A 25585-nucleotide genomic window follows, 5' to 3' on the forward strand; every position below is an offset into this window, starting at 1 on the left:
GCTTACTTTCATCTGCCATTTTGTTTTGATATCACTTTTATGAACTTATTTCAATTTTGGCCATGTACCTTTAATCTTAATTGATGCAAACTGCTATTTCTTTTGATGGAGAAGCCACATTCAGTGCAACAATCCACAAGCGCTTGCGCTACTTTCAAGACACAAACTTGAGTGCTTGCTTATTTAGCTTCTGCTTGTTAGCTTGTTTCATGTGTTTGTCCAAACACGTGATACTTCCCTTAGCACGTTGGTAGCATCCCTTGCTAATAGCTTGCTTCCAACCGTCTCCTCCGAGGCAGTGTAGTGTTCTACTGTGCCGGCTTGTTCACATACACGAGAGACACGAGCGTTCCTTTTACTGATGTTTAATGCGGTCTTGCATCTTCTTACTCTTTACACCACATGAACACCGTAGAACTAATGAAAAAGCATAAATCATGTACAAATTAACAAGTTAGTTGCCTTAAGTTGGCTAACATACAGAATTTGTAAATAAAGAATAAACATACCACTTTGGCCTGCTAGTAGACAAACCGGTAGACTTGAAAACACTTTACCTTCTTCTCAAATGTTCTTAACTGGCACACATTTGTCCGTGCGCAGCAATAAAATCTCCGAAGCTTCGAGATACAGGAAGTGACGTCACAGCGCTCTTAAACACGCCTTATCAAAATAAACCAATTCAAAATTACTCAAATATCAAAAGTATTAATTCTGTGCACCTGTAAATGCTACAAAATGTATTGAAAAACATGAAAAATAATACTTTCAATAAACATGTTAAATAAACTTACTAGGGCAATCACAAAATCACAGTGCCATCTTGTGGTGAAACTTTGAACAAAAAAGTTACTTAAACTGCATTTACACAAAGGTATAATAACAACCATAGAAAGAGATACAAGTTTAGAAGAAAGGAAGGAGTCTGAACTTGTAATCATCAAGCTTGTCCAAGCCGAAGCTTTCTCAGAGGAGATAAATGCTCTGAGAACAAAGAAAACAGTTCCTGAGTCAAAGGATGGCAGGCTGTGTCGATTGTGTCCGTTTCTGGATGAGGAAGGGATACTTCGAGTCGGAGGACGTTTGACTCATGCATCACTTCACCCTCATGTGAAGCATCCCGCGATTCTACCGAAAGAGAGTCATATTTCTACTTTGCTTGTCAGACATTTTCATGCAAAGGTTGAACATCAAGGACGTGGAATGACAATGAACGAACTACGAGCTAATGGATGGTGGATCCTTGGCTGCAGCAGTTTGGTTTCTTCGCAAGTCTACAAATGCCTCAAATGCAGGAAATACAGGAGAGGTACTGAAACACAGAAAATGGGAGACTTACCTTCAGACAGAATTGAACCAACTCCACCCTTTACGTGTGTTGGGATGGACTGTTTCGGACCACTTTACGTTAAAGATGGACGTAAAGAGCTGAAGAGATATGGTCTAATACTAACTTGTCTTTGTTCCCGAGCTATCCACATAGAAGTGGTAGATAATCTGAGCACAGATTCATTCATAAATGCTTTGAGGGCGTTTATTGCTATCAGAGGGAATGTTCGCCAACTGAGATGTGATAGAGGAATCAATTTTGTTGGCGCTCAAAGAGAATTTGCAAACCTGATGAAGGACATGGATCAGGAAAAGTTCAAAGCTTTCGGTTGTGACTTTCTCATGAATCCCCCTTCGGCGAGTCATATGGGAGGAGTATGGGAAAGGCAGATAAGGACAATAAGGAGTGTTCTTTCTGCTATTCTTGATCGTTCAGCAAGAAGACTGGATTCAACGTCATTAAGAACCCTTTTGTATGAAGTTATGGCGATCATTAACAGCAGGCCGCTGTCTGCTGAGAGTCTGAATGATCCTGCTGGACCGGAGCCATTAACGCCTAATCATATTCTAACTATGAAGTCAACCATCATTCAGCCTCCTCCTGGACAGTTCCTGAAAAAAGATATTTATCTTCGAAAGAGATGGAAAAGAGTGCAGTACTTGGTCAATGACTTTTGGATCCGTTGGAGGAAGGAGTACTTACTCAACTTACAAGCAAGACAAAAGTGGCATGTATCTAAAAGAGACTTGAAGGTCGGAGATATTGTTCTACTCCAAGAAGATTTTGCGCCACGTAATACATGGAAGATGGCTAGAGTCACAGATGTCTTTCCTGGGGCAGACAATAAGGTTAGAAAGGTCAGACTCTTAGTTCAAGAAAGTACAGTCAACAAACAGGGTACATCTACGACTAAGACAGTTTCACTTGACCGACCTATTCACAAGGTTATTGTTTTGGTTGAAGCTGAGTGATTCCTTTTCGAATTTATGTTTACACTTGTTAGTTTATTTCAAGGAAATCTCACAAAATGATTGTGACATTCGGTGGGAGTGTAACTGCAGCATATAGTCTCACAATGTAATCCATATAGTTCGCTGTTTATTATGTGTAGTCTAACATGTCACCTCTAGAGGGTGCTATCAGCTACCGGATGAATAGATAGAATAGAATAGAATAGAATAATCCTTTAATAGTCCCACAAGGGGAAATTTGGTTGTGTCAGCAGCAACATCACACATATACAAACAATGCAGGACACAGAACAGAAGCACAGTTATTACATATTTACATCATGGACAATAGTTACCAGAGCAGAGTACAATACAGTTGTTTATATAAGCGCACACATAATGTGTAAGCATAGCAGGATACTGAAGATGTTAAAATAGTTTTAAAAGTTTAAGATGATTAAAAGAGTGCAGATTGTTTATTTTTTACCCGTTCATTAAAAAGTAGACATGTAGCCTTCAATAAATTATTGCATGTATAAGCTGAGAAAAAGTAATGTGTAAGTTATAATTGTAGAAGTTATTACAGCACTGATGCCGACAACTGTTTTTTTGGGAGCAGTTCTGATTGTACAGTCTAACAGCTGCAGGGAGGAAGGACCTTCGGAAACGCTCCTTCATGCATCTAGGATGCAGCAGTCTGTCACTAAAGGAGCTCTGCAGTTGAGCAACATTTACATGCATGGGGTGGGAGACTCTGTCCATCAGAGATGTTATTTTGGCCAGAGACCTTCTGTCTCCCACCACCTGCACTGGGTCTAGGGTGCATCCTAGAACAGAGCTGGCCTTCCTGATGAGTTTATCCAACCTCTTCCTCTCAGCTGCCAATAAACTGCTGCTCCAACATACCACGCTGTAAAAAATGACAGATGCTACCACAGAGTCATAGAAGCTCTTTAAAAGCGCTCCCTGTACCCCAAATGACCTCAGCCGCCTCAGCAGGTAGAGTCTGCTCTGACCCTTCCTATAAAGAGCATCCGTGTTATGGCTCCAGTCCAGTTTATTATTCAGGTGAACACCCAGGTACCTATAAGAGTCCACTATCTCAATGCCCACTCCCTGGATGTTCACCGGTGTCACTGTGGTGGGTCTGCGTCTCCTGAAATCCACCACCAACTCCTTGGTTTTCCCGGCGTTGATCAGCAGGTGGTTCTGCTGACACCAGTCCACAAAGTCCAGAGTCCCCCGTCTGTACTCTGAGTCATCCTCACCAGTGATGAGGCCAACTATGGCAGAGTCGTCAGAGAACTTCTGTAGGTGGCAGCGTGGGGAGCTGATGGAGAAGTCAGCAGTGTAGAGGGTGAAGAGGAACGGTGCCAGCACAGTTCCCTGTGGGGCCCCCGTACTGCAGACCAGCGTGTCAGAGACACAGCCCTGTGACCTCACATACTGTGGTCGTTCTGTGAGGTAGTCCAGTATCCACTGAGACATGTGGTGGTGAGCCAACGGTAATCAGTTGCAAGCTGTACTGAGACTTGCTTGTGAGAAGTGTCAGTTGTCAGTTGAAGGAGCAGCTGGAGGAAACTGTTACGAGTTTCACTTCGGGATTAACGGCAAATAAGCATGGACTTTGGTCGGTAGATGAGCCGGAAGAAGCGGAAAAGAAGAAAATTAGTTAATTCCTTTCGGCAGCACGCAGCCAACGAGTTTTCACGGTGGATAAAGGTGTATGAAAGTTCATTAAATTCACCAGTTGGAGGAAACCACTTGTGTCCGAACGTGCTTCAGGGGAATTACAGTGAAAACTCGCACTGCTCATCAGCACAGGTGGGCGGACTACTTCCGAGAAGACGGAGCTGTAAAGAGACATTTGAACCGCGGATGCGCAAGGACGTAAGAAGAGCACAGCTGTTAAGGGACATTCAAGATAAGACCAAAGGTTTGGACACGCAACGGTCAAGAGCGGTCTAAGTAAAAGGGTCAAGTCTGACAGTCAATTAAGCAAACTGTGATTGAAAGAAAGGTCTTCATGGCAAACCTGGGTTCATTCGTGTATATTACCGAAAGTGTATTTAACGTTTATTGGAACTTATAAACTAAGGATTTCAGTTAGAGGGCCAATAATTTTCTATATTGGTACATTTTATTTTGTAACCTTTATTTGTTTAAAAGGTGTTAAGTATTATATTTGACGACATTTAGTACTGCATGAGAAGTAGTTTAGTGTACTATTTGTTATGAGTTACTACCAGATGTGACTGCAAAGGACACAATTAGTGTATAGTTCAACAGACATGTTTAGTTAGTTATTTAGACATAAGATGACTGAGCCAAATCAGCCCCTATTTTATTTTGAAGAAGATCAAGAAGTTGAAAGCTCAGAAGTTTCACAAGGACCTGTGCCTCGAACAAGAAAGAGCCAAAGAGTCAGGACTCTCACAGAAAAGGGAAAGGGAATGCAGGATGAACGAATTAAAAGCCTTCGTCAGAAATTCAACTACCTTTTTGAGAAGTGGAGAGTATGTGCCAAAGCATCTAAACGATCCTTATCACAATTAGAATACTTAACTGAAGATTTACTTAACGACATTATTGGTGATATAACAGGACTTTCTGCAGATGTTCAGCGGGCATTCAGTGAGTTACGTCTTAACACACCTCCTGATCAGGAAACACGGCGCAAGGTGGATCTCTGTGTACAGATATCTAAGTTTATTGTATCCAAAGCTAACAGTAATGTTGAAGGAAGGCCAGAGGAAGAAGAACAAGAATGGCCAGATATGGGATCTCTATTTGAGTCAACTATCTCAAAGTCCCGTGCTTCTGAACGCTCCAGTAAATCGTCTGTAAGACACCAAGAAGCTGCTGCAGAAGTAGCTGCAAGCCAAGCTGTTCTAAGAGTGCTAGAAGAGCAAGAAATTGAACAGAAAGAAATTGAGAGGCTTGAAGCTGAAGTAAAAAGAAAAGCAGCCGAGCAAGAAGCTTTAAGTAAAAAGCTTCGTCTGGAAGGAGAAGCAGAGGAACTCAAACTGAGAATGCAAATAGAAGAAAATGAAGCAAAGTTAAAGGCTAAACAAGAAGAAGAATACGCAACTCTGCAACGGTCTCTTGATGAAAGAAAACGTAAGTTACAGCACTTAGAGAAGGTGAAAGATCTATGTGCAGCTCAAGCGAGAATGCAAGTGTATGATCAGAGCAGTGTAACGGAGGACATCATAGTGGACATGTCAAACACTAAGGATGAAGCCCTCCGACAGCCGAGTCGTGAGCTACATCAAGGGCACATTGTTACCCAAGCTACAACAAACAATGTAGACAATGTTACAGCAGAGCTTGTTAAGGCGCTAGCAGGAGCATTAAATGCTAGCAGGATACCGGTTCCAGAACCACCAATCTTTAATGGGGATCCACTAAGATACAGTGACTGGAAACTCTCATTCCACACGCTCATTGATCAGAAGAACATTCCAGAACAGGAGAAAGTATTCTATCTTCGCCGCTATGTGGGTGGACAAGTAAAGAGTGCACTGGATGGATACTTCCTGCTTGGAACTGAAACAGCTTATGTTGCTGCATGGAAGTTACTTGATGAAAGATACGGTAATCCATTCATAATTGCAAAGGCCTACAGAGATAAGCTTCAAGCTTGGCCCAAAATCTCAGCAAAAGACAGCATTCAGCTAAGAGATTTTGCAGACTTTTTACGTAGCTGCGAAACAGCCATGTTTCATATTAAGTCATTAGAGATTTTGAATGACTGCAATGAGAACCGAAAGATCCTCACCACGTAATCCAGATTGGCTCATAGCTAGCTGGAATCGTACGGCTACGGAAATTGAGGAAGCAACACATAGGTTTCCCAATTTCAGCCAGTTTGTTTCATTCATCACAAGAGAAGCAAAAATCGCCTGTAACCCTATTACATCGTTACAGTCACTAAAGCAGAGTGAGTCCAACAGTCCAGAAAGGTTGAAACCTGCAAGACAAAGAAACATTGAGGTTAAAACGTTAACTACAACTACTCAAGAACAGACAGTTGTGACCTGCATGTTCTGCAAAGGGCCCAATCATGTGCTCACGAGATGTAGAGGCTTTCTGGAAAAGGCTGTAACTGACAGAGTCAAGTTTATTAGAACAGAGGGATTGTGCTTTGGTTGTCTCCAGCCTGGCCACCAGTCAAAGGGCTGTAACAACCGAAGTATTTGTGAAAAGTGCAACAAAGGACATCCTACGTGCTTGCACGAAGAACGTAACAAACAAGAGCAAATTCCACAACAAAACGAGATGGATGTAAGTTATAAAAATCCAACTCAAAGGAAGCAACCTCAAACTCAAGGAGCGACATCTACGGCTACAACGAACAGAGTCATCTGTCAAGAAGGTCACACACAAACTTCAGCAATAGTTCCTGTTTGGCTCTCGTCTTCTACAGAACCAACACGAGAAATACTGACGTACGCTCTGCTAGACTCTCAAAGTGATACTACCTTCGTCCTCAGTGAGATTGCAGAATCTCTGGATACTCCTAAAGAATCAGTCAAGTTAGAGTTATCGACTATCACGTCAAAGAATACAATCGTTCAGTCTCAAAAGGTAAAGAATCTACAAGTTCGTGGGTTTTACTCAAACAAAACTATTCCTTTGCCACCTGCTTTCACGCGAGAGTTTATTCCAGCTAACAAAGATCATATTCCGTCAAATGAGACTGCGAGGGCTTGGGCGCATCTGAAGCATCTTCAAGCAGAGATAGCTCCTCTGCAGGAATGTGAAGCAGGACTGTTAATTGGATACAACTGCTCGCAAGCATTACTTCCGAGACAGGTTGTGTCAGGCAAAGAAAATGAACCCTACGCACAGCGTACAGACCTCGGCTGGAGTATAGTGGGACAAGGTAGCCAATGCCTGAACTTTGGAGATGCTATTGGCATCAGTCATCGCATCATAGTGAAAAGGGTCGTCCCAGACCTTAATCCTTCTGTTGATCTACAGACAAAGATACATTACGTAAACAGAACTAAAGTGAAAGACATCACTCCTTCTGAGATCATTAAGGCACTAGAGATAGACTTCCCAGAAAGAGGAGTTGATGACAAGAAGGTGTCTCAAGATGATTTTAAGTTTCTTTCTAAACTTAAAGAAACCATCAAGCAGAACGACGACGGACATTATGAGATGCCACTGCCATTTCGTGATGAACGACCTAAACTACCAGACAACAGAATATGTGCAGTGTACCGTCTGAAATGTTTGGAGAAAAGACTAAGGCGAAACAAAGAGTACTGCAAGGATTATGTCAAGTTCATGGACGATATGATCTCCAGAGGTGACGCAGAAAGGGTTCCGGAACAAGAGTTAAACAATCCTGCGTGGTATATTCCCCACCACGGGGTCTATCATCCACACAAACCAGGGAAAATCCGAATAGTATTCGACTGTTCGGCCAAGTACCAAGAGACGTCCCTGAATGACCATCTGTTGACTGGTACCGATTTAACAAACACATTGGTGGGAGTGCTGTGTCGCTTTCGCAACGGTCCTATCGCGTTAATGTGCGATATAGAGAGAATGTTCCACCAGTTTTATGTAGAAAAGGGAGATCAAGATTACCTACGTTTCTTATGGTGGGAGCAAGGAGACCCTAGCACGACACCATCTGTCTATAGATTGAAGGTCCACTTGTTCGGAGCAGCTTCATCTCCTGGATGCGCCAATTTCGGCCTGAAACATCTTGCGGCGCAAGGACAAGGTCGGTTCAAGGAGAATGTCATTCGATTCATCCAAAGAAATTTCTATGTCGATGACGACTTGGCGAGCGTCTCAACAGAGAAGGAGGCTATTCAGCTTGTGAAAGACTCAAGAGACTTATGTGCTACGGGCAAACTGAGACTCCATAAGTTTGTGTCAAACAGTGAACAAGTACTTGCGTCTATTCCTGAAGAGGAACGAGCAACAACTAAGACCCAAGACATGTCTCTTAGTTTACCTCACATTGAAAGAGCGCTTGGAGTCGAATGGTGTGTTTCATCGGATACATTTAAGTTCAGGGTACAAGTCAAAGCCAATCCGTTGACCAGAAGAGGTGTACTTTCCACTGTCGCCTCAATCTATGATCCTTTAGGGTTCATAGCACCATTTGTCCTTCTAGGCAAACAAGTTCTCAAACAGATGTGTAAAGACAAAGTAGACTGGGACGAAGAAATTCCAGACTATTTGAGACCTCAATGGGAGTCATGGATTACAGATCTACCAGAACTAGCTGATGTACAAATCAAGAGATGTTACATTCCTCCTGATTTTGGACGAGTCAACGGCTTTGAACTTCATCACTTTGCCGATGCAAGCACATCAGGTTATGGCGAATGTTCCTATTTACGAGTCACTAACCAAGAAGGCCAAGTCCATTGTTGTTTAGTCATGGGCAAAGCAAGAATCACACCCAACAACATTATGACTATTCCAAGACTTGAGCTTTTAGCATCAGTCGTGGCAGTTAGAGTCAGTGACCTGTTAAGAAACGAACTAGAAATAAAGGATTTAAAGGAGTTCTTTTGGACAGATTCCACAGTAGTTCTTGGCTACTTAAATAATGATGCCAAACGATTCCAAGTATTCGTGGCTAATCGTGTACAAAGAATTAAATCTAGTACGACTCCAGAACAATGGGCTTACGTTGCATCAGAAGATAATCCTGCGGATCACGCTTCCCGGGGTTTAACTGCAAAACAGTTGAAGTCGTCCAACTGGTTTACGGGTCCAGTGTTTCTCTGGACAGAGAAACTACCGGAAAGAAATATCAATGTGGGGAAGATCAAGGATGAAGCACTTGAGCTTCGTAAAACTATCGCATGTGCCACCGAAGTGAGAAAGGAGAGAACAATGTTGGCACGTCTCCAGAAGTTCTCAGATTGGTCCAGATTGGTCAGAGCTGTAGCAAGGCTGAGACATAAAATCAAAACATACAAAGGTATAATAACAACCATAGAAAGAGATACAAGTTTAGAAGAAAGGAAGGAGTCTGAACTTGTAATCATCAAGCTTGTCCAAGCCGAAGCTTTCTCAGAGGAGATAAATGCTCTGAGAACAAAGAAAACAGTTCCTGAGTCAAAGGATGGCAGGCTGTGTCGATTGTGTCCGTTTCTGGATGAGGAAGGGATACTTCGAGTCGGAGGACGTTTGACTCATGCATCACTTCACCCTCATGTGAAGCATCCCGCGATTCTACCGAAAGAGAGTCATATTTCTACTTTGCTTGTCAGACATTTTCATGCAAAGGTTGAACATCAAGGACGTGGAATGACAATGAACGAACTACGAGCTAATGGATGGTGGATCCTTGGCTGCAGCAGTTTGGTTTCTTCGCAAGTCTACAAATGCCTCAAATGCAGGAAATACAGGAGAGGTACTGAAACACAGAAAATGGGAGACTTACCTTCAGACAGAATTGAACCAACTCCACCCTTTACGTGTGTTGGGATGGACTGTTTCGGACCACTTTACGTTAAAGATGGACGTAAAGAGCTGAAGAGATATGGTCTAATACTAACTTGTCTTTGTTCCCGAGCTATCCACATAGAAGTGGTAGATGATCTGAGCACAGATTCATTCATAAATGCTTTGAGGGCGTTTATTGCTATCAGAGGGAATGTTCGCCAACTGAGATGTGATAGAGGAATCAATTTTGTTGGCGCTCAAAGAGAATTTGCAAACCTGATGAAGGACATGGATCAGGAAAAGTTCAAAGCTTTCGGTTGTGACTTTCTCATGAATCCCCCTTCGGCGAGTCATATGGGAGGAGTATGGGAAAGGCAGATAAGGACAATAAGGAGTGTTCTTTCTGCTATTCTTGATCGTTCAGCAAGAAGACTGGATTCAACGTCATTAAGAACCCTTTTGTATGAAGTTATGGCGATCATTAACAGCAGGCCGCTGTCTGCTGAGAGTCTGAATGATCCTGCTGGACCGGAGCCATTAACGCCTAATCATATTCTAACTATGAAGTCAACCATCATTCAGCCTCCTCCTGGACAGTTCCTGAAAAAAGATATTTATCTTCGAAAGAGATGGAAAAGAGTGCAGTACTTGGTCAATGACTTTTGGATCCGTTGGAGGAAGGAGTACTTACTCAACTTACAAGCAAGACAAAAGTGGCATGTATCTAAAAGAGACTTGAAGGTCGGAGATATTGTTCTACTCCAAGAAGATTTTGCGCCACGTAATACATGGAAGATGGCTAGAGTCACAGATGTCTTTCCTGGGGCAGACAATAAGGTTAGAAAGGTCAGACTCTTAGTTCGAGAAAGTACAGTCAACAAACAGGGTACATCTACGACTAAGACAGTTTCACTTGACCGACCTATTCACAAGGTTATTGTTTTGGTTGAAGCTGAGTGATTCCTTTTCGAATTTATGTTTACACTTGTTAGTTTATTTCAAGGAAATCTCACAAAATGATTGTGACATTCGGTGGGAGTGTAACTGCAGCATATAGTCTCACAATGTAATCCATATAGTTCGCTGTTTATTATGTGTAGTCTAACATGTCACCTCTAGAGGGTGCTATCAGCTACCGGATGAATAGATAGAATAGAATAGAATAGAATAATCCTTTAATAGTCCCACAAGGGGAAATTTGGTTGTGTCAGCAGCAACATCACACATATACAAACAATGCAGGACACAGAACAGAAGCACAGTTATTACATATTTACATCATGGACAATAGTTACCAGAGCAGAGTACAATACAGTTGTTTATATAAGCGCACACATAATGTGTAAGCATAGCAGGATACTGAAGATGTTAAAATAGTTTTAAAAGTTTAAGATGATTAAAAGAGTGCAGATTGTTTATTTTTTACCCGTTCATTAAAAAGTAGACATGTAGCCTTCAATAAATTATTGCATGTATAAGCTGAGAAAAAGTAATGTGTAAGTTATAATTGTAGAAGTTATTACAGCACTGATGCCGACAACTGTTTTTTTGGGAGCAGTTCTGATTGTACAGTCTAACAGCTGCAGGGAGGAAGGACCTTCGGAAACGCTCCTTCATGCATCTAGGATGCAGCAGTCTGTCACTAAAGGAGCTCTGCAGTTGAGCAACATTTACATGCATGGGGTGGGAGACTCTGTCCATCAGAGATGTTATTTTGGCCAGAGACCTTCTGTCTCCCACCACCTGCACTGGGTCTAGGGTGCATCCTAGAACAGAGCTGGCCTTCCTGATGAGTTTATCCAACCTCTTCCTCTCAGCTGCCAATAAACTGCTGCTCCAACATACCACGCTGTAAAAAATGACAGATGCTACCACAGAGTCATAGAAGCTCTTTAAAAGCGCTCCCTGTACCCCAAATGACCTCAGCCGCCTCAGCAGGTAGAGTCTGCTCTGACCCTTCCTATAAAGAGCATCCGTGTTATGGCTCCAGTCCAGTTTATTATTCAGGTGAACACCCAGGTACCTATAAGAGTCCACTATCTCAATGCCCACTCCCTGGATGTTCACCGGTGTCACTGTGGTGGGTCTGCGTCTCCTGAAATCCACCACCAACTCCTTGGTTTTCCCGGCGTTGATCAGCAGGTGGTTCTGCTGACACCAGTCCACAAAGTCCAGAGTCCCCCGTCTGTACTCTGAGTCATCCTCACCAGTGATGAGGCCAACTATGGCAGAGTCGTCAGAGAACTTCTGTAGGTGGCAGCGTGGGGAGCTGATGGAGAAGTCAGCAGTGTAGAGGGTGAAGAGGAACGGTGCCAGCACAGTTCCCTGTGGGGCCCCCGTACTGCAGACCAGCGTGTCAGAGACACAGCCCTGTGACCTCACATACTGTGGTCGTTCTGTGAGGTAGTCCAGTATCCACTGAGACATGTGGTGGTGAGCCAACGGTAATCAGTTGCAAGCTGTACTGAGACTTGCTTGTGAGAAGTGTCAGTTGTCAGTTGAAGGAGCAGCTGGAGGAAACTGTTACGAGTTTCACTTCGGGATTAACGGCAAATAAGCATGGACTTTGGTCGGTAGATGAGCCGGAAGAAGCGGAAAAGAAGAAAATTAGTTAATTCCTTTCGGCAGCACGCAGCCAACGAGTTTTCACGGTGGATAAAGGTGTATGAAAGTTCATTAAATTCACCAGTTGGAGGAAACCACTTGTGTCCGAACGTGCTTCAGGGGAATTACAATCGACTTGTACAGTACAGATGTGCTGAAAGGCAAGAGTCTCAACTTTCAGCTAAAAAAAGACCGCTCTAGCTATTATAGTTTTTATTTTATGGCAGTTTAAAGTTTAAACGGGATCATACTAGCAGGGCACTTCCAGCGGCCCGCTGCCGCTCCGTTTTTCATGGGGTAAATAATAGCTCATTTCCCGATTCCAAAAAGAAAGAATGGTCCTACCAGCTCGCCACTTCAATATGAAGATCAGTTCAACATGGGGAAAAAAACCTGACCTGTAGGCCAGAGAAACGTTCATTAACACATCAAGTTCTATTCAGTTTACCGGTAAACATATCACGAATGTACAACAGGTCAATTATTAATCATCTTGGCTACGTAGCTCAATCTATGCATTCCAGTAGCATTTGCTACAAACAAATACAAAAACAACAATAAAGGAAAACAACTGTCTGACAGACAGCATAGCCGAATTCAAGGCAACACATAACAATAATCATTTGATTGCTCTTGGTTTCAAGTTAAGCCCACTAAAGTGCTTAAGTAAATAAAAGTGTTTCAAAAACAGCGTTTTTGAACCGGAGTTCTGCTCGCGGTGGGAACTCCGCCGAACAAGGTCATTTTTATAGCGAAAACGATCGACTGGTCACTGACAAGTAAAAGGGTGTTATTGGTAGATGTTAAGAACACTTACCGCTGAGGTAAAATGAGAGTATAAATGAATTGAGGGGAGAAAAACGCTTTGTTTTCCAACGCCGTTCTACAAGCAACAAGCTTACAGCCACGGCAGGAGCAGCTTTCATGTTTGCCGCGACGTGGAAGGAGCCAATCAGGAGAGGGACCTCACATCAGCTGACGTGGGTCATGTGACAGGGAGTAGTTGATATGGGTTACGCTTTGTTGTGCTTTTATTACAGAAATATTATTATTATCATCCTATTATTATTAAGAACATGCGACTTCTATGTTTTGTTTATGTATTGGTTGATGCTAAAAAAATTATTTTTTAGAAAAAAAAAAAGAAGAAAAAAGGAAATTAAATGCCGCCCCCTGCAGACTGCCGCCCTGTTCGGCCCTATGGTTCGGCCGCACATGTTGCACATATCAAGCTCCGCCACTGCACAGACATCATGCTTCAGACTAACCAGCATAGTTTTAGACTAAATCAAAATGAAATGTTTTCAAATCGAAAAATAACTTCCTAAAAGAACATACCCGATCTTTAAAACATTTATTTGAAGGATAAGGATTAAACACCACAAAAAAGGAAGAAATGCTGGCAAACACTGGTTTGCCCGCATTTTTTAAATTTGTGCTCCAACAGCGTCTTCTAGAACTGTGCCAGCGTTGAATTACAGCGCCCCCTTAAGGCTGGGAACCGATCTGCGCTGCAGCGTTAATAACTTCCGCTTGTCGCGCGCCAGGCAATCAAAGACCCGCGTTTGCTCGATGCATCGTCACATTTCAAAAGGAGGTAAGTGTTATTTTAAGAAAAGTGTTGTTATATTTTAATTTTTAAAAAGGTCACCCAACTTAGCCCGAACCACGTCTTTCATTAAGTTGTTAGCTGCTAAAGCCGATGGTGTTTGTTGAAAACCCCGCCTTTTCTATTTCAGGGCCAAAAATGGATTACAATCACTGCTATCTAAGTAAAAATGTAAAATCGAAAAATAAATAAAATGCCTTGTGGTTTCAATGTGCGACTTATTTAAATAAAGCCGTACGTTTAACTCACCGAACGTGCTGAATGTTAACCATTTAGCTAATGTCGTTTTAAGCTAATCCAAAAGTTGTTGTTTAGTTTCAAATTTTCGTTCTTTTAATCAAAATCATATAATTTAAACGTAACCAGAATGTTCAGATACACTTGACTTTTTGTTTCTCATCTCCTTTACATCTGGTACACGTTTTAAATGATTTACCAGGTGCATTTGTTTTTATTTTAGGTGATTTAAAATGTTACTGAAACAAGTAATGATTTTTTTTCTGTTCAGATATACTTTTACATCTGATAAAACGGGAAAAGGTTATTTTTTCATTGTTGCATATTTCCGTGATTTATCGTAGTCTAGTTGAATAGATATAATTTAATGAGGAAATTGTTGCTCTTTGAGAACGCTTTCTTTCCTTTTTCAGGTGTTTGACGGATTTGAGGGCTTGTTTACAGGAAAGAAGGTGAACATGTCTCACAAAGTTCAGAGTGAGTACAAAGCTGTGATCCTGAAGCGTTTAGCATCAGAGCGTAAATATTCAGGTCAATTTAACCTCTGATGCTTCTCCTTATAAGCCTTATTGTTATTCAACAACTTCAAAATGGGTCTAGGGAACAAATGAGTAATTCAGCTGCCTCTTTCTTTTCAATTTGCATTTGTAATAGATCATCGTTGGGAATGCTGTGCATCCTCAAACAATCAGAAATTTTGCATCCCCCTGCCACCCAGAAGACTGGGTAGTACAGCTTTCTGGGGTATATTTCCACCTGGGTGTTTTGTTTTCACCTTCATGCATGATGTAAAAAAAAAGGGGGCATTAAAAACTTCACTGGTCTCTGGGGGAAAAATGGTGTAAACACACCTCAAAAACTGCTAGATAATTGTACCCAGTGGTTGGATTTTGTGCTCTGTCTCTACACAAACCATTCGTAGTTTACTGCTCACGGAGAAAGTGGTGTTTGTTTACCTCGGGGAAAGGATTTTTATGTGGATTAAAGCTTGTAACTTGTGGTCTAAATACAGTGTTTGTGTATTCAGATTTTTCTGACCTATAGACCCTTTTACTGTTTGTAAACAATATGACGTCAGCGAGAATGCGCGCGCAGCTTGGCAACAGAGAATGGCGTTGTTTCAGGCTTTATAAAGCTATGCTGCAGGGTTATCACCGGCAAATCTTGAATGTTATATTATTAAACTCACTTTAACGAATGGCAACAGACTCCCGGATCCCTGTGGCATTACGGAATGGGTGGAAGATGTAGGTGCGTGGCCAGATATCCAGTGGCCCGATATATATACGTTTTTAGTGGAGAGGCCCGGTAAGTACACACGTGAGAAGCTACGGGCATACACATCGTTAGATGCATACAACTATGTTGTCTGTGGCCACGTACAGAAAGTAAAATATCACGACAGTTTTGCGTCTTGAAGGCAGAAGTCCTTCCTAGCCAAAGACAAGTACACAAGACTGCTATGTATGAGGCTTGGGTCATAGTAAACAAACCAGAGAACTACGTACCTGCATGGCAGGGTGAGTATAGCATAGGTTTCTTTTTTTAGCGTGCTCAGAGTACAATTGTGTTAATTGTAGAGAAATACAGTTTATACTAATATGCAGTGGGAAAATACAGATGAATTAGAATGAAATGTTAATTTGAAGCATGAAATAAAGCGTATAAATTTGTTTAATTCTGTCATTTTGATGTTCCAGACTTGGGTCATGCTGCAGCCATGCAGCAGCAATTGTATTCAAAGTTGAGCTTTGTGTTTGGATGGGAAAAACAGAAAAGGCTGCAGTTACCCGTTTGATGGCCTGCAGCCACAGACGCCTCCGATTTTGTTGAAATGGATGTGCTCCCTTCGGAATTCTGTAAAGTTTCAGTCCACTGCTTGAAGAGGAGCGATTCTGGCATCCATACACGCAACAACCCGACATTTTTATGTGCTCAGAACTTCAAAACAAAGGGTTTAAAACGCTGTTTTAGTATCGAGTGTGAATGAGGAAGCCTTCACTCTTGTTGCCAGGCGCAACTTTTGATGACGTAGGTAGTAAAAGGGTCTTTTGTTTTAAATTCAAGTCTGCCTATCTGCGGGCCCTTAAAAAGTCTTAAATTTGCTTTTCAATATTTAAGGCCTTAAAAATCCTTAAAAAATGACAAATAATCCTTAAATACAATTTCCAAAGGTCTTAAATTACCAAAGTCCCACTAAACAAGATTCTTTTATTTCTATAAACATTTTGTGAATTTCTAGTTGGTGTTCATGATTTTTTGTGTACGATGTTGGCGTAAGTGGAACCGTACACATTCAGCTGGTTGTGAAAGGGGGCTATTTTAAGATGAGCACATTAGCTGGTTAAGCTAGTGGGAGCTTGCGCCATGGGGAAGTTTAATGGTAACTGGATGGCTAATCCCACGTTCGCGATGTGGTTAGCACCGGTTCCAGGCAATAGCTGGAAATTATAGCTTAAATTAAATTTTAAAAATAGCTTAAATTTGGTCAAAGTGGCCTTAAAAAGTCTTAAATTTGGCTCCCTTAAACCTGCAGATGCCCTGAGTACAGGAAAGTGGAAAGGCAGTTGGAGCTTGAATTATTTTGTAATTTTTGCTATTATATTCTTTAGCCAAGCACTTAATTTACAAAATGCATGATTTAGAGAGAACTCTCTTTTCTCTGCAGAAACAAACATGTCCCGCTGGAAGACTGTATTCAGTAGGCTTTCTCCACCAGAACCAGGCCACCAGAAGCCTCAGTCCGCCTATTCCCGGAAGGTCACGTGTGATCAAAAGGACGATCTTCCCCCTCCTAGCCAGTTTGTAAATTTTCAAGTGAAGTTGGTGAATGACTGTGAGAGGAAAAGAAAATACGATGATTCCACTCCCAGAAGCAGCTCGTTTAAGAAGCCGTGCACTGGGAGTGCTCTGTCCCCAGACCTTGGTTGCTTCATAGATCACAGCAGCCCTCTTGCCAGAAGCAATTCAGCATCCCCTGTTACCTTCTCACGCTCTCCACTGAAGAATAAACAAGTTTCAAGCTCTCAGCCAGACTCGGAGATCTACAAAGATCCATCGGATGAGGTGAAGGCTGTGCAGCTCAGCCCTGGGAGCGAAGAGCACCTCATAAATATCTCGCGTACCTTTGACGCTGAAGTTGATGACATCTTGTGCCTCAATCCATTGAAAAAAGACGGGCAAGAAGAAACCTGCACAGGAGCAAAAACTGGCCAGAGAGCAGTGGAAGAGGACAGAGGGTACAACTCAGATTGTTCCCCAAATGGCAAAGAGGGGGAATGCTCCCCAGAGCCACGGAGTCCGGAAAATTCTTCCATCCCAAACGAGGACGTACTGGAGATTCGGGCACCAGCTGTTAGTTTTCTGGAAGGGGAAGTGGAGGATCTGATTATTGGACTACCAATGTTTGAGTCTTCAGTGTGCCAGCCATGTTCCATGGATGAGCAGGGGAGTCTGCTGCCAGAAGTTCATAAGGAGCCCTTGCTGGACGTTCAGGCCCCAAATCCTGAAAACTCTGCTGTGGAATCCTCTTATGATGTCACCCTGCCTTTACAGGTGCAGGTAAGTTGGCTCACCTGTTTTGCTGCATCAGAAATTCACCTGGTTGAGTCGTGTGCTGTTAACACAGAAGATCTATGTTCTTGTCTTCAAGGTGAGATCTCAAGTGGTGGTGCCACACCAGGATGTCAAATGCACGAGCATTCCAAGGTGATGTAATGATCACTGCTGACACTAGAGGGAGCCATGTGACCATAACGGGCATTAACTTTTGTGTGTTGACTAGTGTGTTTTGTGGTTTTATTTGTGGTTTGAAGATGAAAGGTGTGTTTTGCTGTTTTTCAGGCCCAAAATCTACGAAGACGAGCTGGAGTGGGAACGTCTGAAGAGACAGTACGTGTTTTCTGTCACCAGCCACATGACCGAGAACCAGGCAACATCTCAAGGTATGACAGTGGGGTCCAACAGAGGACGCTTGTACACTCAGAAAAGCTGTGATGGCTTTAGTGTTACTAGTGCTTAAAAAGTCCAGTTTGGGTTAAATATATGCACATATACGTATAGGGGTGACGGTGGCACAGGAGTTGAGTGCTTATCCCTGTAATTGGAAGGTTGTAGGTTCTAGCCCCGCTCAGTCTGTCGCTGTCGTTGTGTCCTTGGGCAAGACACTTAACCCGCCTTGCCTGCTGGTGGTGGTCGGAGGGACCGGTGGTGCCAGTGTTTGGCAGCCTCGCCTCCATCAGTGTGCTGCCCAGGGCTGCTATGGCTACATCATAGCTCATCCCCACCAGCGTGTGATTGTGTGTGTGAATGGGTGAATGACTGATTGTGTGGTAAAGTGCCTTGGGGGGTTCCAGGACTCTAGAAGGCGCTGTATCAAATACGGGCCATTTACCATCCATCTAGAAAACCCTGTTTAAGGGTTATAACTTATACGCATGGTGAGTGTTTTGCTGGCCATCCTAATTGAAACTAATTATTGATGATTGGTTTTGGCTCCAGTTGTGCAGTGGGAAGGATTTCAGACAGCACAGGAACTGGATCTGTTCTTTAGCCTCTGTCTAGATTTCAGTGGAGCTGTTTCTTTGTGCATCTTGTAAACATGGAGATCTGAAATCACCATCTGAAAAATGTTTAATGAGTTCATGTAAGTGTAAAGCTGCAAAAACATCCCCTGACTTTGGAAATGGTCGTGGTCTTTATCATCTTTCTCTTTGGGTTTGTCCCATCAGGTGTTTCCACTTCCAGCCACCTGTCTCCATCTAGTCCGGTCTTCTGCGTCCTCTCCCTCACACCAGCTAACTTCATGCCCTCTTTCCCCACATCCAGAAATCTTCTTTTAGGTCTTCTTCTCAGCCTGCTGCCTGGTGGCTCCAACCTCAGCATCCTTCTACTTGTGTAATCATTGTCTCTCCTCTGGACACGTTCAAACAACCCAGTCTGTCCTCTGATGTCCTCATTCCCGATCCTCTCCATCCTCATCGCTCCTAAAGGGAGCCTCAACATCTTGAGTCCTGGCTTATGAAACCATACACCGACAGGGTTGGGCGTCGTTTGATTTTAAACAATTCCGATTCCTCGTTTCGATTCCGGTTCTTTGAAGACACGACATGTTTAACACGAGCCAGCTAACCAGAGGTCCTACTTGATGAAATAATCTGAACTTCAACATGAATTTTAACTCTATGAACAACAACATCACCTTCATTTAGACAAAAACATGTTTTGGAGACAAAAAAGAAAAAGACTTGCAGCACAACCAGCGTGTTTGTTTCTGACCACAACCAAAGTGTGGAAGAAGCCTCTGGGATGAGAGGCTAAATGTCTCCAACACATCCAGAAACGTCCAGCTGTTTCCAGCTGAAACTCTCAGGATGATCACGTCCAGGATGACTGAGAACTACGCCTCCATGCTGCAGCAGCATTCAGTCACAACAGGAAGTGAAACTTAAATGTAGCTGCTGTCAGTAACAATCTAACAGATTTTATACATTAAAACTCAACAGAAATAGTTCAGAAAGGAAATTAAAATGTTCACAGCTTTGTGTGTAATTTATTATTATTATTATTATTATTTATTGTGGCAGAAGCTGGTGATGTCCACCACACAGAAGCTGCTCTAGCATGATGACTTTATTCTTCAGGTTATTGTTCAGCCATCTGACACTCACACACACACACACACACACACACATACACACACGAGTCTGACTGCTGACGCTCCGTGTGTGTTTTTATTTCTGCAGTGAGACAAACTCGCCTCACACCGTCCAGAGTTTGTTCTTTAAAGCTTCTATTAAATCCACCGTGTTGACGTATTTAACACGTATCCTCTACGCTGCAGGAGTTAAAGTTTACATTACGGAGTAAAAGTTCGGCAGACGCGTTTGTTTATATCTGGCCGCTGCGCGCCGGGTGGGGGGAGGGGGGACTCGGTGCTGCACACACACAGCTGGTGTGATCAGCTCTGAAAAGCGTTGATCACAATTTGCAGATCATGTTTATTTTTCCACAGAGATCGGCCGCGGATTCGTCTTCCGGTCGGCATTCTAGGAATCGAAATAAAAAACTTTGAACGATTCCAGGAAAAACTAACCGTTGGTCCCGGTTCCAGTCGCTGCTCGATGCCCAACCCTGTACATCACTAGTCTTCTACGCGTTTTCTTTCATTCATGCCGGAACCCTTTCATCACACCGGACACTTTCCTTCGTCCATTCCAGCTTCTGCACATGCTTCTCCTCTTCCCCTCTCCTTCTTTGGACGGTAGAGCCTAATCACTCAAAGTCCTCTACCTTCTGAACCACTCATCATTTCTAACATATTTTCCTTCACAGGATTCGTGAGCGAGCTCCTGACCCTGATGACCCACGTGGCCGATCAGACGGGCTCTAATGGCTCCCAGTGGCAACACCCCTCTGATCTCACATGCAGGTGTGTTATCTACTTTAGGTTCCCAACTAGGAGACAAATCTGCATCTGAGACACTCTTCTGTCTTCCAGGAACTACCAAAAGCGCTTCGGCAGCGAGAGGTCTGCAGTGACTCTCGGCGAGTGGCGGGTGAAGAATTCCCCCCACTATAAACGCTTCGGGAAAAACAATTCCTATTAGCGCTTTCTGTTGGACTAACACTTTTAGGTTTGCTGTGTTGCATTCTTTCCTTGTGGTTTGTTTTTCTGCTGTTCGTAGATGTTTTACTAAATAAATGCATGTTTTAGGAGTTTTTATATTCTTCACGTTGGTGTTTATTGGTTTCAAACACCAGGACTTTTTATAGAGTTGAAATTTTGAAAAACATTTTCTTGTACTAAAGGTTGTTTGCTTTTTTTGTCTTTTTACGCAGATGTGCTGCTTTTTTTGTCTTTTTACGCAGATGTGCTGCTTTTTTTGTCTTTTTACGCAGATGTGCTGCTTTTTTTGTCTTTTTACGCAGATGCGCTGCATTTGTTTAACATCCTTGTTCCACAGTTAAAAGCACACCAAACCATTTTTCAATAGAAAACATTTGAACTTTATTTCATTTAAGCATTTACAAGTAAGCATACACCGTTTGTAAATCTTGTGCATAATAGTTGAACCATGCTAGCCCTCATGACTGCTGCACCACATGATCTTAAACCATTGCACTAATAAAGGAGTTGATTCTTGTTTGTTGAAACCATGCTTGAAGAGCTCATTCCTTGTTTTTCTAAACCCGGGCGAAACGTGGGCTGGGAGAGCAAATTCGTTCTCTATCAGCTTGCTTTTTTGTCACAGCCAAGCACTTTTATTATTTTTTACGCTCAAACAAGAACAAATTGTGTTAGTTCCACTAAAACCAGATCCTCCGGTTAAAGGGGTTTGATCTCAAATGGCTAAAGTGGAATGTTTTTAAGTCGTCACCATTTGTAGAGCGATAGAGGAAGTGCACGTCCTTGTTTTAATCCGAATCGTTAAGCAGCGCTGCCTGTGTGTGTTTTTATAAACACCTTTGGGTTTAATGATCTGTTTAGTGCAAAACGTGTACCTCAAATGAAAAAAATTTGGATAAAAGTCAGTGAAGTAAGGATGAGTGCCTCAGGGAAGGAAGAAATGATGACATTTGGTTTAACCCAAGAACCAGCATTCACTTATTTAAAGAGCAAGTCACCCCCAAATCAACTTTTTATTTGCTGATAAACTAAATAAGCGAGTGTCTAATTGTGCCGTTTATCAGCAAAAAAAAAGTTGATTTGGGGGTGACTTGCTCTTTAAGTGCAAGTTTAGTTTTTTTTATCTTGCAAGGTTTTGATGCATTTTAACCAATATTTCTAACCAACCTACAAAAAGACAAATCCAGTGAATCAAGTCTCCTTTGTTCACGTTTCAGCTCTAAATGGCACTCCGGAGGATTTTTCCACTCCTATTTTAAAATATGTGGATAAATCACCCAACATAAAATCTCAGACCAATCAGCTCCACGTAGAAATCAAACATTGCACTAAAATCTGTAAAAGACCAGTTTAAATACTAAACGCCTGTGTGGGACCTGATCTGGTCGTTTACAGCAGCATCGCTTCATGGAGGAGAAGAAAGTTCACATTTAAACAGCTGAGTAATGTAAACACTGATTTTATACATGAAAACACTCGTGACTAACTAACGGCGTGGATGGATGTGTATCGATTAGAGTGCCTCATGGGGGAGGGGGGCAGTGTTCCTGGGGAAGGATGGCTTTAACCTTGAGTCGTGTTCGGTGCTGATCCTGGCGGCAGCTGAATGAGTGACCAGTCTCCGCTTTACTCTTGACATCAGTCAGCGCTCTTTAGAGCAGCTCAGGCATCTTTTTTAGTCTTCCACTTTCATTAAGTGAAAAGTTTAACGTGTGAGTGGTAAAAGCAGCTGTTGAGTTAGTCACTGCTCTCCGTTTCCTGCCCCCCCCCCCCCCCACACACACACACACACACACTCAGATGGACTCAAGGCTGGAGGGGCTTTGGCCTGTTTTTGCACGCACTCATGCATTGATGTGTTTACAGTAAATGAGCTGTTAGTTTACGGCGGCAGCGTTCACCAAACCACCTCCTGAACTCCAAAACAAGAGAAGAGTCCTCTAACTGAACATAAACGGCACAACGACATGGAAACATAATTAGAGAAGCGTTTTGCAAAAGCTTTCCAGATAAAAAGGACGAGTGCTACAGAGGGCTCATCCTGCAAAACAGACCAATATAGAAACATTTTGGAAATAAAAAAACAAAAACAACAAATTTGGAAAAATGTGAACATATGAAGAAAATAAGTAAATACACATATATGTGTATGTATTCAGCAGACGCTTTTGTCCAAAGCGGCTTGCGTGATAATGAAGCCAGCAGGTTCCCTTGAGGCTAACAACACTAATCAGTCAAACCCAGGGATATATCGAGAAATAAAGAAATAAAACTTGGTATTAATTATTTCCACATGTCGTCGTCGTCGTCTTCCTCCGCTTATCCGGGTCCGGGTCGTGGGGGCAACATCCCAACTAGGGAGCTCCAGACCGTCCTCTCCCCGGCCACCTCCACCAGCTCCTCCGGCAGGACCCCAAGGCGTTCCCGGACCAGATTGGAGATGTAACCTCTCCAACGTGTCCTGGGTCGACCCGGGGGCCTCCTGCCGGCAGGACATGCCCGAAACACCTCCCCAGGGAGGCGTCCAGGAGGCATCCTGACCAGATGCCCAAACCACCTCAACTGACTCCTTTCGATCCGGAGGAGCAGCGGTTCTACTCCGAGTCCCTCCCGAATGTCCGAGCTCCTCACCCTATCTCTAAGGCTGAGCCCGGCCACCCTACGGAGGAAACTCATTTCGGCCGCTTGTATCCGCGATCTCGTTCTTTCGGTCATTACCCAAAGCTCATGACCATAGGTGAGGATTGGGATGTAGATCGACCGGTAAATCGAGAGCCTGGCTTTCTGGCTCAGCTCCCACTTCACCACGACAGATCGGCTCAGCGTCCGCATCACTGCAGACGCCGATCCAATCCGCCTGTCGATCTCCCGATCCCTCCTACCCTCACTCGTGAACAAGACCCCGAGATACTTAAACTCCTCCACTTGAGGTAGGACCTCTCCCCCGACATTTAAAAATGTTATTTCATTGTTTATTTAAAATGTCATCAACATGTGTTATTTATTTTTAATTTGTTTATGGACCATTCTGGCAGGATGAGTCCTCCATACGAGCAAAAAGCAAGTGACTCATTTTGGTTGGTTTACTCCATAAAAAGCTCTAAAAGGAAGCAGAACAACATTTAAAATGTATTTACACATCAAACTCCTCCAAACGCCGTGTAATATTTCTTACCACATTTAAATACTGAGTAAATGGTAAATAATGTATGCCACAAATGTGAGATACAAGGCCTTAAAAATGTAAAGAATCCATTACAATTATTTTTAAGGCAGTACTACTGAGTTTGATTCAGCCCTCGGATGCATCATTAAACTCCTCACCACCACATGAAGCCTCTCAAACATGGAGTTTGGGTCAGAAGAAGTGGAAAAGTCTCCATAGAAGCCCTTCTGTCTCGACATCTGTTCGGAATGCCGTAATGAAGTCTCAGGCTTGCAGGTTAGGCCCATAAAAAAGTTTTTTGTGTTTCTTCATGCTTGCCAAGTTTTTTTTTTAAATAACAGCGCTAAAAGATTTTTTTTGTTTTGGATTTTCTGAAAACCAAGACTTCTTCCACCGTACCGGATGTGCAGTTTGCTCATCGGTCACATGCTGAGAGGTTGCTTTAGTTCCTTTTGCGTCCGCTGAGGGCTGTTATTGCTGCTTTAAGGTCTCTCTTTAGCATCTCTGCAGAGGCACGTCTCTCTGCAAACATCCGCAGAGTTCAGCCCCGTTTAGCTAATTAGTTAGATGAATGGACTCCATCGTAGGAGTTCTGCTCCTCACAAGAAAACGGTGAAGTCCATCACCCTCAGAACCAACGACACCAGGAAACTCTAAAGGCTCGTTCTGCGTGTGGAGTGTTACATTTGAGACGTCTGTAATAAAATGCATGAAAAAGATGAGAGGGATTCCATACATAGTCTCAAAGAAATTCAGCGTACTTGGCTGCGGCCTCTAAAGCTGCTCTGGTGTCTTTCCAGCACGTAGAAGAAGCTCCTCAGTTACCAAAGGGCCACCTGAACTCCCGAAGGGGGAATAAGAGCTTAGCAGAACAGCAAATAGTCTATCTGTAAAAAGGTACCTTAAAAATATCCAGATACCAGGATTTAAGAGCAAAAAACCTAAGTGCTGACTAAAAAAGCACACAACACATGTGATTCTGAGTGAAATTAGAGGAAAGGATGAAATATGACAACGTTCTAGTTCCATCCAGAGAAGATAGAGATTCTGGGATCTGCTGATCAGCCTTGATCCCTGGGGTTGGTTCAAAAGCGGTCTCTCCTCAGCGGCTCTAACAACTGCTACCCCGTGGTTTCGTCGCAGAGCCCAGAACAGTCGCCAAACTCGCCCTGCAGTTTCTCCACGGACCCGGCTTATCCTGGCCTCGACTCCCGGAGTCCCGCAGGTTCATCTCAGCACCAGGACCCGTGTTAAAGGACACGGCGCCGCCGTGGGGCCCAAGGTCCCAGCGTCATGCTGCAGCAGCAGATGGGCCTAAAACGGGCTAGCTTGTTTCAGTCTTTTGAGAGAAGAGAAGACGTCTTGGCAGTCACACCTCGATGATGTTGACAGATGGCATCCTGTTGTTGTTGTTGTTCTTGGGGAACTGTTTGAATAAAAAGTGGTATGAGAAGACAGAACCCAACTTTTACAAGGAACATTAATGAGCGTGAGCATGCCTCTGACTGTTGATGTTTGCAGCAGCAGAGTGCAAGGACTCAAGTGCTGTGCAAAAGTTTAAAACCACCCCTAATTTCCCAGGACACAGTTCTTGTCACTCTAAAATGTATTTTTTTTCCTTGGACAAGACACA

At 43.0% G+C, this 25585-nt stretch overlaps 2 protein-coding genes across 7 annotated transcripts in view; one reads left to right on the forward strand and one right to left on the reverse strand.

Annotated features, from left to right (window-relative positions):
- The first annotated feature begins 13758 nt into the window (after positions 1–13758).
- Positions 13759–21313, forward strand: LOC107392565 (S100P-binding protein). 3 transcript variants are annotated; one of them, XM_054741476.2, is made up of 8 exons: positions 13759–13909; positions 14572–14635; positions 14813–14902; positions 16827–17719; positions 17811–17866; positions 18002–18102; positions 20492–20588; positions 20658–21313. In XM_054741476.2, the coding sequence occupies exons 2-8, from the start codon at positions 14617–14619 to the stop codon at positions 20764–20766; spliced, it is 1365 nt and encodes a 454-aa protein (XP_054597451.1). In that variant the 5' UTR covers positions 13759–13909; positions 14572–14616; the 3' UTR covers positions 20767–21313. The 3 variants fall into 3 exon arrangements, with proteins under 3 accessions (XP_054597451.1, XP_054597452.1, XP_015825931.1); XM_054741477.2 differs by having other exon boundaries at positions 13760–13909; positions 14813–14884; XM_015970445.3 differs by lacking the exon at positions 14813–14902 and having other exon boundaries at positions 13763–13909.
- fndc5a (fibronectin type III domain containing 5a) overlaps positions 21141–25585 on the reverse strand; it is a 38891-nt gene continuing 34446 nt past the window's right edge. For all 4 annotated transcript variants that reach the window (XR_001573807.3, XM_054741478.2, XM_070546817.1 and 1 more), the window contains exon 6: positions 21141–25378. Coding sequence is in view for 3 of the 4 variants with exons in the window: in XM_070546817.1 (XP_070402918.1) it covers positions 25287–25378 (92 nt within the window). In the remaining variant the exon portion in view is untranslated. The remainder of the gene's footprint in view (positions 25379–25585) is intronic.

This window comes from Nothobranchius furzeri, chromosome 18, assembly GCF_043380555.1.
Source record: "Nothobranchius furzeri strain GRZ-AD chromosome 18, NfurGRZ-RIMD1, whole genome shotgun sequence".
Lineage (NCBI taxonomy): Eukaryota > Metazoa > Chordata > Actinopteri > Cyprinodontiformes > Nothobranchiidae > Nothobranchius > Nothobranchius furzeri.

Bases quoted from the DNA above. Each gene is read 5' to 3' on its own strand.
- LOC107392565 (XM_054741476.2), top strand. The intron at 17,720-17,810 runs GTAAGTTGGCTC...CTTGTCTTCAAG, and splicing joins CCCTGCCTTTACAGGTGCAG to GTGAGATCTCAAGTGGTGGT. The intron at 18,103-20,491 runs GTATGACAGTGG...TTTCCTTCACAG, and splicing joins GAACCAGGCAACATCTCAAG to GATTCGTGAGCGAGCTCCTG.